The 15,849-nt window shown below is 37.6% G+C and overlaps 1 protein-coding gene and 1 non-coding gene across 8 annotated transcripts in view; one reads left to right on the forward strand and one right to left on the reverse strand.

The window, feature by feature from the left end:
- The window catches only part of STAG1 (STAG1 cohesin complex component), a 415,977-nt gene that overhangs the window by 173,568 nt on the left and 226,560 nt on the right, over positions 1-15,849 (forward strand). For 6 of the 7 annotated variants that reach the window (XM_064587431.1, XM_045903718.3, XM_064587432.1 and 3 more), the window contains one exon: positions 7,115-7,211. In XM_064587431.1, the coding sequence (XP_064443501.1) occupies positions 7,115-7,211 (97 nt within the window). Of the gene's footprint in view, positions 1-86; positions 478-7,114; positions 7,212-15,849 lie in introns of those variants that run through there. The other variant, XM_045903720.3, reaches the window with a different exon arrangement.
- LOC123834996 (U6 spliceosomal RNA) lies at positions 1,997-2,099 on the reverse strand. Its single transcript, XR_006788567.1, has one exon. It is a non-coding gene; the product is annotated as a U6 spliceosomal RNA (small nuclear RNA).

A 15,849-nucleotide genomic window follows, 5' to 3' on the forward strand; every position in this document is an offset into this window, starting at 1 on the left:
GTCCAGAGGTTTGTCAGTTTTGTTCATCTTTTCAAAGAAGCAGCTCTTAGTTTCATTGATCTTTTCTATTATCCTTTTAGTTTCTATTTCACTTATTTCTACTCTCATCTTTATTATTTCCTTCTAACTTTGGGCTTTGTTTTTGTTTTTTTTTTTCTAGTTCCTTTATGTATACAGTTAGGTTATATATTTGAGGTTTTTATTGTTTCTTGATATAAGCATTTATCACTGTGAGCTTCCCTCTTAGAACTGCTTTTGCTCCATCCCATAAATTTTGGTATGTTAAATTTACATTTTCCTGTGTTTCAAGGGAAGAAGAAAAGAATAGAGAAGAACTACAAAGATAGCCAGGAAATAAACAAAATGGCATTAAGTACATACTTATCAGTAATTACTTTAAAGGTAAATGGACTAAATTTGCAAATCAGAAGACATGGAGCAGCTGAATGGATAACAATAAGAAGATCCATCTACATGGTGAGAGACTCACCTTAGATATAAGGACTCACATGGCCTTAAATCAAAGGGATGGAAAAATGTATCCCATGCAAATGGAAACTATAAGAAAGCTGGATTAGCTATATTTACACCAGCCAAAATAGATTTTAAAAACAAGGATTGTAATATGAGACAACAAATCCTGTTACGTAATGATAAAGGGGTCAATCCAATAAGATGATACAGCATTTGTAAATATTTATGCACCCAACATAGGAGCACCTAAATATGTAAAGAAAATATTAAAGAGACCTAAAGGGAGAAATGTACAGCAGTCCAATAATAGTGGGGGACTTTAATACCCCACTTACATCAATTCATAGATCATTTATACAGAGTCAGTAAGGAAACCTTAAATGACAGGTTAGACTAAATAGTCCTAACAGATATTTGCAAGACATTTCATCCAAAAGAACAGAATACACATTCTTCTCAAGTTCACATGGAACTATTTTCCAAGACAGATCATGTGTTAGGCCAGAAAACAAGTCTTTTTTTTCTTTTAAACTTTTTTTTTAAGATTTTATTTATTCATTTGAGACACAGAGATACAGAGAGAGAGAGAGCATGAGCAGGGGGAGAGGCAGAGGGAGAGGGAGAAGCAGGCTCCCCGCTGAGCCAGGAACCTAATGTGGGGCTCGATCCCAGGACCCCAGGATCATGACCTGAGCTGAAGGCAGACAATTAACCATCTGAGCCGCCCAGGTGCCCCCTGAAAACAAGTCTTAATGATGATCAAAATCATATCAAGCATATTTATTTTACGTCCACAATAGTATGAAACTAGAAATTAATTACATGAAAACTGGAAAATCCATAAATATGTGGAGATTAAATATGCTGTTGAACAGTGTGTCAAAAGAAATCAAAAGAGAAATAAAAAAATAACTTGATCCAGGGCGCCTGGGTGGCTCAGTCGTTAAGCGTCTGCCTTCGGCTCAGGTCATGATCCCGGAGTCCTGGGATCGAGTCCCACATCGGGCTCCCTGCTCCGCGGGGGGCCTGCTTCTCCCTCTCCCACTCCCCCTGCTTGTGTTCCCTCTCTTGCTGTGTCTCTCTCTCTCAAACAAATAAATAAAATCTTTAAAAAAAAAAAATAACTTGATCCATTATTTTTTAAAATAAGCTTTCTATATTTTCTTCTCATTTCGTTTTGGGACTCCAATGATGTATATGTTATTTCTTTTGTCAGTATGCCATAATTCCCATAAGCTTTCTTCATTCCTTGTCACTCTTCTTTTTGCTGCTATATTTAGATAATTTCATTTGATCTGTGTTCTAGCTTACTAATTCTCCCTTCAGCTTATTCAAGTTCATTGTTGAAACTCTTATCAATTCTTCATTATACTCATTGTATTCTTTAGCTCCAGAATTTCCGTTGTGCTTTCTTACATTTTCTTTCTTTAACTTTTTATTTTGTTGTTATATATTTTTTCTGATATCTTTGTTTATCTGTGTTCTTTTGGACCTCTCTGATAAGGTGTATAATTTTTTTTTTTAAATTTTGGAATGCTTAATGAGTTTGCATGTCATCCTTGCATAGGGGCCATGCTCATCTCTGTATCATTTCAATTTAGTATATGTGCTGCAGAAGCAATCACCAAAAACTATTTTGAATTCTTTGTTCAACAGTTTCTGGATCTGGATTTCTTTGGGCCAGTTACTGGAGGTATACCTCATTCCTTTTGTGGAGACAAAGTTCCTTGATTCTTCATAATCCTGAAGCTGTGCTTTCATGTCTATGCATTAAGAAGCAGTTACCTCTTCCATAAGGGGAGCCTTTTACCTGTGTGTGAGGGCACACTTAATCATGTGGTGACCTTTGGTCTACTGGTGTAGGGTAAGCAATGTGGCATGTGGGTCCAGGAAGGTGTGATGTCTTTTCGGTTCAGGCCACCATGTTTCACTGCATTGACAACCAGGTGGTTTTTAGTGAGCACTGTGGAAGATCTGTACTGGCTGCAAGGGCTGTTTGGGTCCTAAGCAACACCTCCAGTTTGTAACTAGGGACCAAGGCAGACAGTGATCGTGGCCAGAGCCAATGGGGTGCACACACTCAGCTGTGGTGGGTAGCTGGAGCTGTCTATGCAGTGGAAGAGACCTGCCTCAGACACAGTTATAGTAATAAGTGTCAGTGCAGGTAGCAAGGACTAGAGCCAAATATGGGCTCACCGGTAGCTGTAGAGGCCCTGGCTGGCAGTGTGCTCTCCTGTGGTTGCATACTCCCTCCAGGCAAGCACCCTGTGGTGGAGGCTGTGGGTGGGGCTTGGTGGGTTGCAGTTGTGGGTACACAGCCTAGAGGAGCTGTACCTAGAGGTACAGATGGGCAAGGTGGACCCAGACAGTGACAGAAGGTAGGGCCTCCTGATCTGAGCCTACCAGCAGCTGCAGGGTTTCTTGGCTTTTGGTATACTCATCAGTGGCTGCCTATTTCGCTAGCCTTGTGCATGCATGCTGCAGTGGGAGGCCAGTGATGAGTGTTAGGTCAGTGGTACACAGCTAGAGGGGCTACCTCTGAGTGTGGGAACAGTGTTCAGTGATGGGGAAGTTGCACTAGGCTGGAGTCTTATACTCACCTAGCTGTAGAAGCTCAAATTGGTGGCTTATGTGGCTCATTGGCTCCTGTGGGGCTACAGAGGGACTCAGGTGACTGGTGTCTTACACTTCTGCAGCCATAGAGATGCTGCATGGGTGTGGGGCAGATCTGGTGGTGGCAGGGAAAGGTTTCAGGGAGAGACTCAGGCAGCTGGTTTCAGCCTACAGAAATACCTGTGGGGAGAAATCTGGCAAGATCTGCAGGAGTCCACAGTGGCTGTGCTAACCTTTGGCTTTGTCAGTGGTAAAATATGCCGAGTTTGTCTGTAGAGTAGGTCTCTGAACCATGATTGCTGCTGGTGCTTGTCTGCTATTAATAGCTTCTGCTTTTATTCCTTGTTCCTAGCTAGCTCAGTACATCTGTGGGTTGCTGATCTAGGGGTGAAACCAAAGGTGGGCTTCTGCACAGTGTCCTGCAAGGCTGGGGAACTGGTTGCTCACCATATTCTTCCTTTCCTAGCAAGAGGAACTCTTTTTAACTGGGAAGTTCCTTCTGAGCACTGTGAACTGGTGTTAGTTTGGGGGATGGGATTATGCATGCAAAATGAAGTTGCCTTCCTTCTCATGTGATGATTCTCATTTTTCTTATTGTTAAAATGTCCTAAGTGGACTCTAGAAGTCTCCTGGAGTTGTTCGTGGATTGCTGTCCATTTGTGGATCTTTGTGGGATCACAGGGAAGCTGGGTTTTTTCACCAAGTGATGGGCAGTTTTTTCTTTCCGTACTTTAAATACGTCTTTTCATTATCCCTTGGCTTTCATTCTTTTTGATGAGACATGTGCCATATTTCTTATCCTTTGGTCCCCTGTGTGTGTACCGTATGGCTACTTAAAAATATTTTCTCTAGTGAAGATTCCCTACAATGTGTCTTATGTGGTTTTCTGTTTTATCCTGTCCCCTAGGCTAAGCCAAGGCCTTATATATTACGAAATACTGTATAATCCAGCAACCTTGCCCATACTTGGCAGTGCCTCTAACAATCACCAATGTCTGCCAATTCAAGAAGGATTTATCTCTCTGGAGTTTAGTTCTTTAGATTCTTTGGCTTTTACCTTCTCTTTTAAAATGTTTCCTTTCAGGGCGCCTGGGTGGCTCAGTCGTTAAGTGTCTGCCTTCGGCTCACGTCATGATCCCAGGGTCCTGGGATCAAGCCCCGCATCGGGCTCCCTGCTCAGCGGGAAGCCTGCTTCTCCCTCTCCCACTCCCCCTGCTTGTGCTCTCTCTCTCACTATGTCTCTCTCTGTCAAATAAATAAATAAAATCTTAAAAAAAAAATTTAAAATGTTTCCTTTCAGAAGAATAACAGATTATACCAGAATCATTTATTAAATTAACCACTCCTTTTCCTCAAAAATTGAAGTATCTCCTTTGTCATAGCTTAAGTTCTGTATATACCTGGATTTATTTCTGTGCTCTATTTTCTTATATTTTCTAGTCCTACATTAGATTTGATCTATATTAATTTTCAGTACTTTTATGTTAAATTTTAACATTTATAATGCTCAAGTCCCTGTTAACTAGTTTTATTCAGACTGTTTTTGGACTCCTCACATACAGCTGGTGGGATTATACATTCGTACTGTCACTTTGGGAATTAAAATTTGTTCACCATCTTCAGAGTGTTTTCACAATTATGGGCCTCATGTAGAAGTGGAGAAATGGCTTCCTCTTTAGCTTTGTGCCATACTTCCTTACCTTGGTCAGAAAGCATTTTTGCTTGAGCTGTGAGTTTTAAAATCACTTGACCTGCTTTATCCATTCCTTGTCCTCACCACCATTCTTAGCCAACATGTCCTTGACACATTATTCAGCAGAACTGAACCTTGAACAGATATCATGGTATTCTTTCTTTTTCTTTTTACCCTCTTCTACAACTGTAATATTCTTTCTAAAAATTTTCTGTTTACCTTCAAAGTAAAACCTTCCAGACACTAATGTGATGAGACAGAGAAACAGAGTGTTATATACATTAGCAATTAAAAAAAAGTCCTCTCTTTCACATGGAAGAAGGGAATGTGGTTGCTCTTCAGTAGAAGAGGTTATTAAAGAAGGCATATGCTCAACCAGAATGGTTAAATTAATAGTATTGATGATACATAGTATTGGTGAGGATGTGGAACACCCAATCTCATACATTGATAGATTTCATAAATTGCTGATGGAAGTATAATTTAGTACACTTGTTTTGGAAAATTGTAGGGCATTGTCTACTAACCATCTACACACATATGTTCTATGTTTTAATAAGTTTGCTACTGGACATATACACAACAGAAAAAAGTTTATGTCCATCACAGTATGTGTACAGTCATGTTTATGGCAATTTTATTCGTGATAGCCTTAAAATGGAAACAGTAGTCCTGTCCTTAAATAGTATAATGGATAATAAATTATGGTATGTTAATACAATCAGATGCTACCCAGCAGTGCAAAAAATTAAAGTACTAATACACATAACAACTGATAAACTTTGATTAAAAGAAGTCAAACATAAAAGAGGATACTATTTATATGAATTTCAAAAACATGTCCATTGTTAAGGAATAATAGTTAAACCCTTTGAGCTGGGGATGGTTTTTGACTGGAAGGGAGCATCAGGGAGCCATTTCAGTTTTGGAAGTGTCTTATACTTTCATCTTGGTTAGGATTACACAGGTATATGTATTTGTAAAATTTCATCAAGGTGTAACTTAAGTTTCATACATCTTACTGTATATAATTGTATTTTCATATAAAAGTAAAAATTTATTTTAAAAGTGTTTAAAAATTGTCATACATTTTCTCTGATACCCTACCCCCACCCAGGGAAACCTCAAACTATATTGTCTACAAGTATGCTATATGGAATCACATTAAATCTGCCTAACAGTTTAGAAAGACTTTATTAGTAGAGCTTTAAGGCTTTTTTTTTTTAAACTCCATATATGAAACTTATTTACGTGGTTTTCTATATCGAGTTTTTATAATTTTCCTCAATAATATTTATACCTTTCTTGAATTTATTCTTAGATAATTGTAGTTGTGAACACGCTGCTTATCCATTTATGTTTTTTATATATTGCCAATATCTAAAAGTTATTTTGTACAAGGCGCCTGGGTGGCTCAGATGGTTAAGCGTCTGCCTTCGGCTCAGGTCATGATCTCAGGGTCCTGGGTTCGAGTCCCGCATCGGGTTCCCTGCTCAGTGCAGAGCCTGCTTCTCCCTCTCCCTCTGCCACTCCCTCTGCTTGTGCTCCTCTGTCTATCTCTCTGTCAAATAAATAAATAAAATCTTTAAAAAATAAATAATAAAAGTTATTTTGTACATTTATCTTTTGTCACCTGTCTTGTCAAATTTTTTCCATTATGAATCTTTTGAGTCACTTTAGTAGAGATTGTTAGCTATTTTTTTCAACTGTTGGGAGAATTTTCTTTATTAATATTTTACTCATTTTTGCTTTAACTAAAAACTTAAAACATCCTTGCCTTGTTCCTTTTTGAGTTGAAATGTCTTGAGCATTTCAACAAATATCTTAATCTTTATCTTCACCTTGTTTATGTATATTTCATCTAACTAGTTTTTGTAGGAGTTGTTCATTAAGCTTGGCTGCACAGTTTTATCAGATACCATTTTGAGATCTAGTAATATGATCATTTAATTTCTCTCCTTTACTTCATAAATTGAATTACTTGATTTCCTAATATTGACTCAGTTTTGCATTCTGACAAAAATGCATTTGGTTATATATGGTGTGTATTCTTTTTATGCAGTACTAATGGAATAGGTTTTTTGATATTTAGAAACTTTCTGAGTGTGTAAGTGTAATTAGCTTAGCTTTTGTGTTATTCTCACAGTGTGGTTTGAATATTGGTATCTATAGTTGCTTAATAATTATTGGACTTGTCAGATTTGTATTGTGGTCTAAACAGAGATTTCTTTAAGTGGACACACACAGATAAAATCACAAACTTTAAAAAAATTTATTTGCTGTTGTATTAGTTATTTTGAAGTTTTCATTTTCATATATTTTTTTTCCCTACAGTCCGTGGTGGATGACTGGATTGAATCATATAAACAAGACAGGGACATCGCACTTCTGGATTTAATCAACTTTTTTATCCAGTGTTCAGGATGTCGAGGTACATAATGTTGGGATAAATAATTACATTGAGTCTGTCAGTCCAACAGTGTCAAATTTACTTCACCTTTCTTTAGTTGTATGTAATCCATCCTAGAACTATGACCTAATCTTTTTCTGATAAGGAAAATTATTGCTATTTAAGTATGTTTCATCTTGTTTTTGTTCAGTTTGGCTATGAAATAACAGATTTCTAAAAATTTATGAAATTTGAAGGAAATCGAAAATTCGTTTATGAATTTGTGAGTTGACTTTAGATCATAAGCTTTTATAAGTGATATTTACTGGTATTATTTGTGCCTATGCTCCATATTAGGAATTTTACTAGTTGCTAACATTCATTATTTTGTATCCTTGTCAGTGTTTTGGTCCTCATTGTATAGATGAAGTACTTGAAGCTTCAGTAATTTGCTTTAAGTAACATAAGTACCAAAATCAGGTTTCTTAAGGTTATCATTCATTGAAAGTCTGTAGACAGTATTTTTAAATAAAATACAATTTTGTTTTTATCATATTAATAGATAATTGATAGATATTTTTCTTCTCAGGAATAGATAAATCTGAACAGATTATAATGTGTTACATGGGGGAAATCAGTTTGTAAATCAGCATTCTTTGCCTTTCAGCGCAGAAAGTACAGTGATCTTTTATTAAGATCACTAATACAGTTGATTTCTTGAAGGCTTTCTTATTTCTTTTTTTTTTTTTTTAAGATTTTATTTATTTATTTGAGAGAGAGAATGAGATAGAGACAGAGAGAGCATGAGATGGGGGAGCGTCAGAGGGAGGAGCAGACTTCCCGCTGAGCAAGGAGCCCGATGCGGGACTCGATCCTGGGACTCCAGGATCATGACCTGAGCTGAAGGCAGTCGCCCAACCAACTGAGCCACTCAGGCACCCAAGGCTTTCTATTTCTGTTTGTCACTCACAGTATTGACAAAAGTAGTTTATCAAATATTTACAGAACACCTATCTTGTACTAAGCATGTGCATTCCTCTTCAGAGTATACACATGTTATCAAGACAATCTCTGCAATATTAGAGTATTTGTAATTTTCAAAGGAGGCTTAATTACAAGGAGCAGAGAGGGAAATATACCAGTAGTTCAGTAAAGTGCTCACCACTGCCATCTTAACAATAACAGCACTGGTTATAATTTAACGACAATTTAATAAGTGTTATGCTTTGTGTTTTACATGCATTTGCTCATTTAATATATTGGTTACATAGTCAGATCAGGCAGTTCGTGATTTTTATAGATCAGGAAACTGAGAATAAACTGCTGAGGTAAGTTTTTGGACATCATACAGTTAGTTTAAGTGCCAAACTCAAGATTCAAAGCCAGGCTTGTCTCAATCTGGAGTCTGTGTCCCTAAGGACAAGATACTATGGTAGTAGCAAAGAGGGGCTTCTGATTTAGCGCAGGCTTTGTATCTCTATGTATGTGTAAATGTCAGAGTATTTGTAAGAAAGTGCATCTCAGGGGAAGAAAGTCTGTGGTGAGACTGAGGCTGAGGAAGAGAAAGGTAAAGGGGACGAGAAAGGCCAAAGTTAACAGATCATGTATAAATGCTTCAAGACAAGAAAGCAGGGTACACTCTTGGACATAAATAGAGGTTAAACATGAATCTGAGAGCATTGAGATTGGTGGAGAGTGGCAGGAGATTATGCTATTTGGAGGAAGGTGACTTTGTTAATTTTGTAGCCTTAAAATGGGTATAAGGCAATCACTGAATGATGTACTTTAAATGTATTATCTAATCTATGTTAAATATTCTCTTGGATTTGGTTTTGATTTTAAAACAACTGGTAATCTTTAATTTTTTTCCTTTTTTAATTCATTCCCAGTTTTCAAAAGACCAGAAAGCTTTAGAATATCTAAAGCAAAAAGTCTTTACCACTTCCTGCCTTCCCATCTGTCTCGACAGAGTTAACTGCGTTTAACTACTTAGTTGTATATTCATCTGTCTGTTGTCATTATTTATCTAATTTCTGTATGTATAAGTAGGAATATATATTCTTTCCTTCCCCACCACTCTCATACAAAAGATACTTATGTATAGGGAGCTTTGTTAACACAGCATCATAGCATTCCTTTGTGTGTGTTGTGTGTATAATAATTTAGTTAAACTAGTCTTCTATTAAAAGACCATTGCATTATTTGTAGTCTTTTGCTGTTACAAACAGTACTGTAATGAGTAATTTTGTGTATACCTTATTTGCTCTTTGTGGAAGAATGTCTGTGGGAAAATGTATTTGTAAAATTATATCAGATATTGCCTAACTTCTATAGGAATTGTACTCATTTTTGCTCGCATTAGTAATACATGAGGATGTTGCTTCTTGGTCTTTTCAACAAAGTGTTTTTATCAAATTTTGGGGTCGGTCTTATGAATGATGTAAAAATGATGTGCCAGTGTGATTTTTTTTTTTAAATAGAGGTGAAATTCACTTAACATACAATTAGCCTATTTATTTATTTATTACAGTTAACCATTTTAAATTGTACAGTTCAGCAACTTTTAGCATGTTCACAATGTTGAATGTTGTGCAACCACTTCTCTCTAGTATCAAAAGTTTTTATCACTCCAGGAGAGTACCTCGTATTTATTAAGTTAATCATTCCCATTTTCTTGTCCTCCTTCAGTCCTTGGCAAATTCTAATCTGCTTTCTGTTCCTATAGATTTGCCTGTTTTGGTCATCTTAATTACAAAAGTAGTTCTACAACATCTGACCTTTTGTGTCTGATTTCTTTAACTTAACCATAATGTCTTCAAGGTTTATCAAGGTAGTACCATATATCTATAATTCATTCCTTTTAATGGCTGAATAACGTTGTGGCATAGATCACAATTTTTAAATTTATTCATCTGTTGATGGATATTTGGATTATTTCCACCTTTTGGTTATTGTGAATATTGCTGCTCTAAACATTTATGAACAAATTCTGTTTGAGTACTTTTTTCTTGAGTTTGGGGGGTAAATATGTAGGAGTGGAATTGCTGGATCCTATGGTAATTCTATTTTCCTTTTTAGGGAACCATCAAATTGTTACCCACAGCAGCTGTAGCATTTTATGTTCTTCCAAAAAATGTTATAAGGATTCTTATTTCTTCACCTCCTCTCCATATTGTTTCCCACAGTGGCTGCACCAGTTTATATTCCCACCAATTGTGCACTATGGTTCCCTTTTCTCCACATCCTTGCCAACACTTGCTATTTTCCAATTTTTTTATTTTAAGTGTCCTAGTATGTATGGAGTGGTATCTTGTAGTGGTTTTGATTTGTGTTTCCTTAATTATCAGTGATCTTGAACACATTTTCATGTGTCTGTTGGCCATTTGTAGATCTTCTTTAAAGAAATGTGTATTCAAGTCCTTTGTTCATTTCTAAATTAGTTTTCCTTTTGTTGTGCATTGTTTATAGAGTTCTGTATATATTTTGAATACTAAGCCCTCCTCAGATATATAACTTAGAACTACTTTCTTCCCATTTTGTAGCTTGTCTTTTCACTTCCTTAAAGATGTCCTTTTGTGCTCAAAAGTTTTAAATTTTAATTTAGTCTTTTCCATCTGTTTTTTATTTTTTTGCTCCTGCTTTTAGTGTCAAATCTAAGAATCCATTGCTAAATAAAAGGGCATGAAGATTTATCCCTATATTATTTTTCAAATAGAGACAGTCCCCAACTGATTATGGTTCAACTTGTGATTTTTTTTTAAATCTGTTTTTAAAGATTTTATTTATTTTAGAGGGAGAGGGGCAAAGAGAGAGGGATAGACAGTCTTATACAGACTCTGCACTGAGCATAGAGCGTAACATGGAGCTTGATCTCATGACCCTGAGATCACGACCTGAACTGAAACCCAAGAGTTCCATGCTTAATCTACTGCGCTGCCCAGGCACCCCTCAACTTGTGATTTTTTTTAACTCTACAATGGTACAAAAATAATATGCATTCAATAGAAACTGTACTTCGATTTTTGAATTTTGACCTTTTCTTGGGCTTAGAGATATGTGATAGGATGCTGTCTCCTGATACTGGGCATAAGCAGTGAGCCACACCTACCAGCCAGTACACTCACAACCATTCTTTACCTCTACAATCATTCTGCTTTTCACTTTCAGTACAGCATTCAGTAAATTACATGAAGTATTCAACACTGTATATAAAATAGGCTTTGTATTAGATGATTTTACCCAACTGTAGGCAATGAAGTGTTCTGAGCACACTTAAGGGAGGCTAGACTAAGCTGTGATACTCAGTGGGTTGGATGTATTAAGTGCATTTTTGACTTAATATTTTTAACTTATGTACAATGGGCTTATCAGGTTGTAACCCCATCATAAGTGAAGGAAAATCTGTAGTTTTACAGTTTTAACTTTATAATTAGGTTGTTGATTGTTAATTTTTGTATATGGATGATTTTAATTTATATTTGTCTTAAAAGTGAGGCTTGAGAGCTATTTCTGTTACTTTTTCTTTCAATTCTCTGTTCCTTTCCCTGCCGGTTTCCCTTTCTAGCATCTTCTTTGTTTCTGAAGAGGCATTTGAAAAAATGGATTTTAGAACATTTTGATAAAAGTCATAGAATGGTCTTTTCTTAATATGATTAACGAAGAAGGCACACTGTCCTTTCACATCAGTGGAATATAATAAAAATCCAGAAATATACCCAAACACTAATGAAAATTTAGTGAGTGTATCTTAAAACATATGAAAGAAGAGAAAGGCAAATTGCATCTACACTGAGATATCATTTTTCACCTATCAGATTGATAAATTTAAAAATTACAAAAATACTGTGTTGGTTAAGCTATCAGAAAATAGACATTGTTACATTGTTTCCTGGAATAAAAATTGATACATCTCTGATGGAAAGAGATTTGGCAGTATCTACCAAAACTACATTTGTTTTTATCTAGCCATCCTACTTGTGTAAATTTGCCATGAAGATATACCTCCAGAACTAAGAAAATAAAGGCACAGGGTTACTTAATACAATATTATTTGCTATTGTAAAATGTTGGAAACAACCTAAATACTCATATATAGGAGAATGATTAAATAAATTGTCATAGAGGTACACAATGGAATTTTGTAAAAATTTCCATTGTAAAGGGGTGCCTGCGTGGCTCAGTCAGTTAAGCATCTGCCTTCGGCTCAGGTCATGATTCTGGGGTCCTGGGATTGAGTCCATGTCAGGCTCCCCTCAAGGCTCCCCTTCTCCCTCTCCGTCTGCCTGCTGCTCCCCCTACTTGTGCTCTCTCTCTGTCAAATAAAATAAAATCTTAAAAAAAAAATTCCAGGGGCAACTGGATGGCTCAGTCATTGAGCGTCTGCCTTTGGCTCAAGTCATGATTCCAGTGTCCTGGGATCGAGCCCCGCATCGGGCTCTCTGTTCAGCGGGAAGCCTGCTTCTCCCTCTTCCACTCCCCCTGCTTGTGTTCCTGCTCTCACTCTCTCTCTCTCTGTGTCAAATAAATAAATAAAATATTTAAAAAAATAAAAATAAAATAAAACGAGTCTCTTGCAGGCAGCATATCGATGGGTCTTGTTTTTTTATCCAATCTGATACCCTGTGCCTTTTGATTGGGGCATTTAGCCCATTTACATTCAGGGTAACTATCGAAAGATAGGAATTTAGTGCCATTGTATTGCCTGTAAGGTGACTGTTACTGTATATTGTTTGTGTTCCTTTCTGGTCTATGTTGCTTTTAGACTCTCTCTTTGCTTAGAGGACCCCTATCAATATTTCTTGTAGGGCTGGTTTTGTGTTTGCAAATTCCTTTAGTTTTTGTTTGTCCTGGAAGCTTTTTATCTCTCCTTCTATTTTCAGTGACAGCCTAGCTGGATATAGTATTCTTGGCTGCATATTTTTCTCGTTTAGTGCTCTGAATGTATCATGCCTGTCCTTTCTGGCCTGCCAGGTCTCTGTGGATAGGTCTGCTGCCAATCTAATATTTCTACCATTGTAAGTTACAGAACTCTTGTCCTGAGCTGCCTTCAGGATTTTCTCTTTTTCTCTGAGACTTGTAAGTTTTACTATTAGATGTCGGGGTGTTGACCTATTTTTATTGATTTTGAGAGGGGTTCCCTGTGCCTCCTGGATTTTGATGCCTGTTTCCTTCTCCAAATTAGAGAAGTTCTCTGCTGTAATTTGCTCCAGTATACCTTCTGCCCCTCTCTCTCTTTCTTCTTCTTCTGGGATCCCAATTATTCTAATATTGTTTCATCTTTTGGTATCACTTATCTGTTGAATTCTGCCCTTGTGATCCAGTAGTTGTTTATATCTTTTTCTCAGCTTCTTTATTCTCCACCATTTTGTCTTCTATATCACTGATTCTCTCTTCTGCCTCATTTATCCAATGCATCTCATTAATAGCCTTTTTAATTTCGACTTGGTAGATTTTAGTTCTTTTATTCCTCCAGAAAGGGATTCTCTGGTATCTTCCATGCTTTTTTCAAGCCCAGCTAATATCTTTATAATCGTCATTCTGAAATCTAGTTCCAACATCTTACTAATGTCCATATTGATTAGGTCCCTGGCAGTCGGTACTGCTTCTTGTTCTTTTTTTTTGAAGTGATTTTTTCCATCTTGTCATTTTGTCCAGAGGAGAATAGATGAATGAGAGAACAAAATGCTAACAGGGTAACAACGACCCCAGAAAAATATACACTAAACAAATCAGAAGAGACCCGAAACCACGGGGAAAAGAAAGGGAAATAAAAAATAAAAAAAAAGAATATGATCAAATATGATCAGACTGGTGAATAGATCAGTGCCAAACACTAGATTTTGGGCGTATTCTTGTCTGTTAGAAGACAACGGCCTCCCAAAATTTTAAAGAAAGAGAAACTTGTCTATGTACAAAAATAAGGGTAAGTACAATGAAGGGATGGAATATGACTCTAAAGTTGAAAATTATAAAAGATTTTATAAATGGAATTGATAAGTTTGTTGAAAAAAGAAGAGAAATTAAAAAAAAGGGGGGGGGAGAGAATGTGATCAGGCAAGAGATGAGAACAAAGCCATACACTAGAGATTTAGGGTATATTTTGGTCTATTAGAAGAAACTGTATCCCAAAATTTTAAAGAGAGAACACTTACATATATATATAAAAAATAAAGTTAACTACAATGAAGGGATAGAATATGACTCTAAAAACGAAAAATAAAAAAGATTTTTAAAAAAAGGATTGATAAGTTGTTGGTTGAAAAAGGGAAAGAGAAAAAATTTAAAATTAGGATAAGAAAAAAAAGAAAATTAAAAAAATTAACTTTGAAAGACTAAAGAATCATGGGGAAAAAAGCCATGAATTCTATGTATTGTATTCCCCTAGCACTGGAGTTCTGCCATTTTCATTGATCGGTAAACTTGGTCTTGGGGGCTGTTCTTGCTGATCTTCTGGGGGAGGGGCCTGTTGCCGTGGTTCCCAAATGTCTTTGCTGGAGGCGGAATTGCCCCGCCCTTGCTGGGGCCAGGCTAAGTAATCTGCTCGGGTTTGCTCTCGGGAGCTTTTGTTCCCTGAAAGCTTTGCATACAGCTTTGGAGCATGAGAAGGAAAATGGAGGCCTCCGAATCTCCGCCCTGGAGGAGCAACGAACTCGGGGCCCCACTCCTTAGTGTGCCCCCAGAGAAAAGCAGTCAGTCACTCCTGTCTCCCCAGTCTCCGGCTGCGCTCCATACTCTCCCAGCCTGTGACTGAGAGTTTCTTTCTTTCTTTTTTTTTTTAATTTTTTATTGTTATGTTAATCACCATACATTATATTCATTAGTTTTTGATGTAGTGTTCCATGATTCATTGTTTGTGCATAACACCCAGTGCTCCATGCAGAATGTGCCCTCTTCAATACCCACCACCAGGCTAACCCAAGCTCCCACCCCCTCCCCTCTAAAACCCTCAGTTTGTTTTTCAGAGTCCATCATCCCTCATGGTTCATCTCCCCCTCCCATTTCCCCCCCTTCATTCTTCCCCTCCTGCTATCTTCTTTTTTTTTTTTTTTCTTAACGTATATTGCATTATTTCAGAGGTACAGATCTGTGGTTCAACAGTCTTGCACAATTCACAGCGCTCACCATAGCACATACCCTCCCCAGTGTCTATCACCCAGCTACCCCATCCCTCCCACCCCCCACCCACCCCCACTCCAGCATGACTGAGAGTTTCTATCTCAGACACACGACCCCATTTGGACTTTACAAACCCAGTAAATTCCTTTGGTGCGCTCCTGCGCCGCTCCTCCCGGGGGAGGAAGGGGAGTCTCCCTGTATCTGCTGCTTCTTGGGTCCCTGCTGTAAGAGTAGTGGCCCAGCTGTGCCACGGAGCACGGTTTATGGCAACCCTGAGCTGAGAGCCCACTCCTTGACTCCGTCTTTGCAGCTGGCTTCCCCGATCCGATACCTGGGAGCTCTGCTGCACTCAGGCACCCCCGGTACACTGTTCCAGGGGGGGTTCAACCCCCCGCTTAGTCACTGGAGCGACGTCCCTCAGTGGGGCCAACTTCTAAAAGTTCCGATTTTGTGCTCCGCTGCTATATCACTTGCCAGTAGCTGGCTCCCTCCTCCCATGGTCTGTATTTCCAAATATCGCCATGGATTCACTTCTCTGCACATCCTACCTTCTAGAAAGTGGTCG

The sequence above is a fragment of the Mirounga angustirostris genome, unplaced genomic scaffold, assembly GCF_029215605.1.
Source record: "Mirounga angustirostris isolate CCGP_5_RB_7025 unplaced genomic scaffold, mMirAng1.0.hap1 SCAF_1, whole genome shotgun sequence".
NCBI classification, from domain to species: Eukaryota; Metazoa; Chordata; class Mammalia; order Carnivora; family Phocidae; genus Mirounga; species Mirounga angustirostris.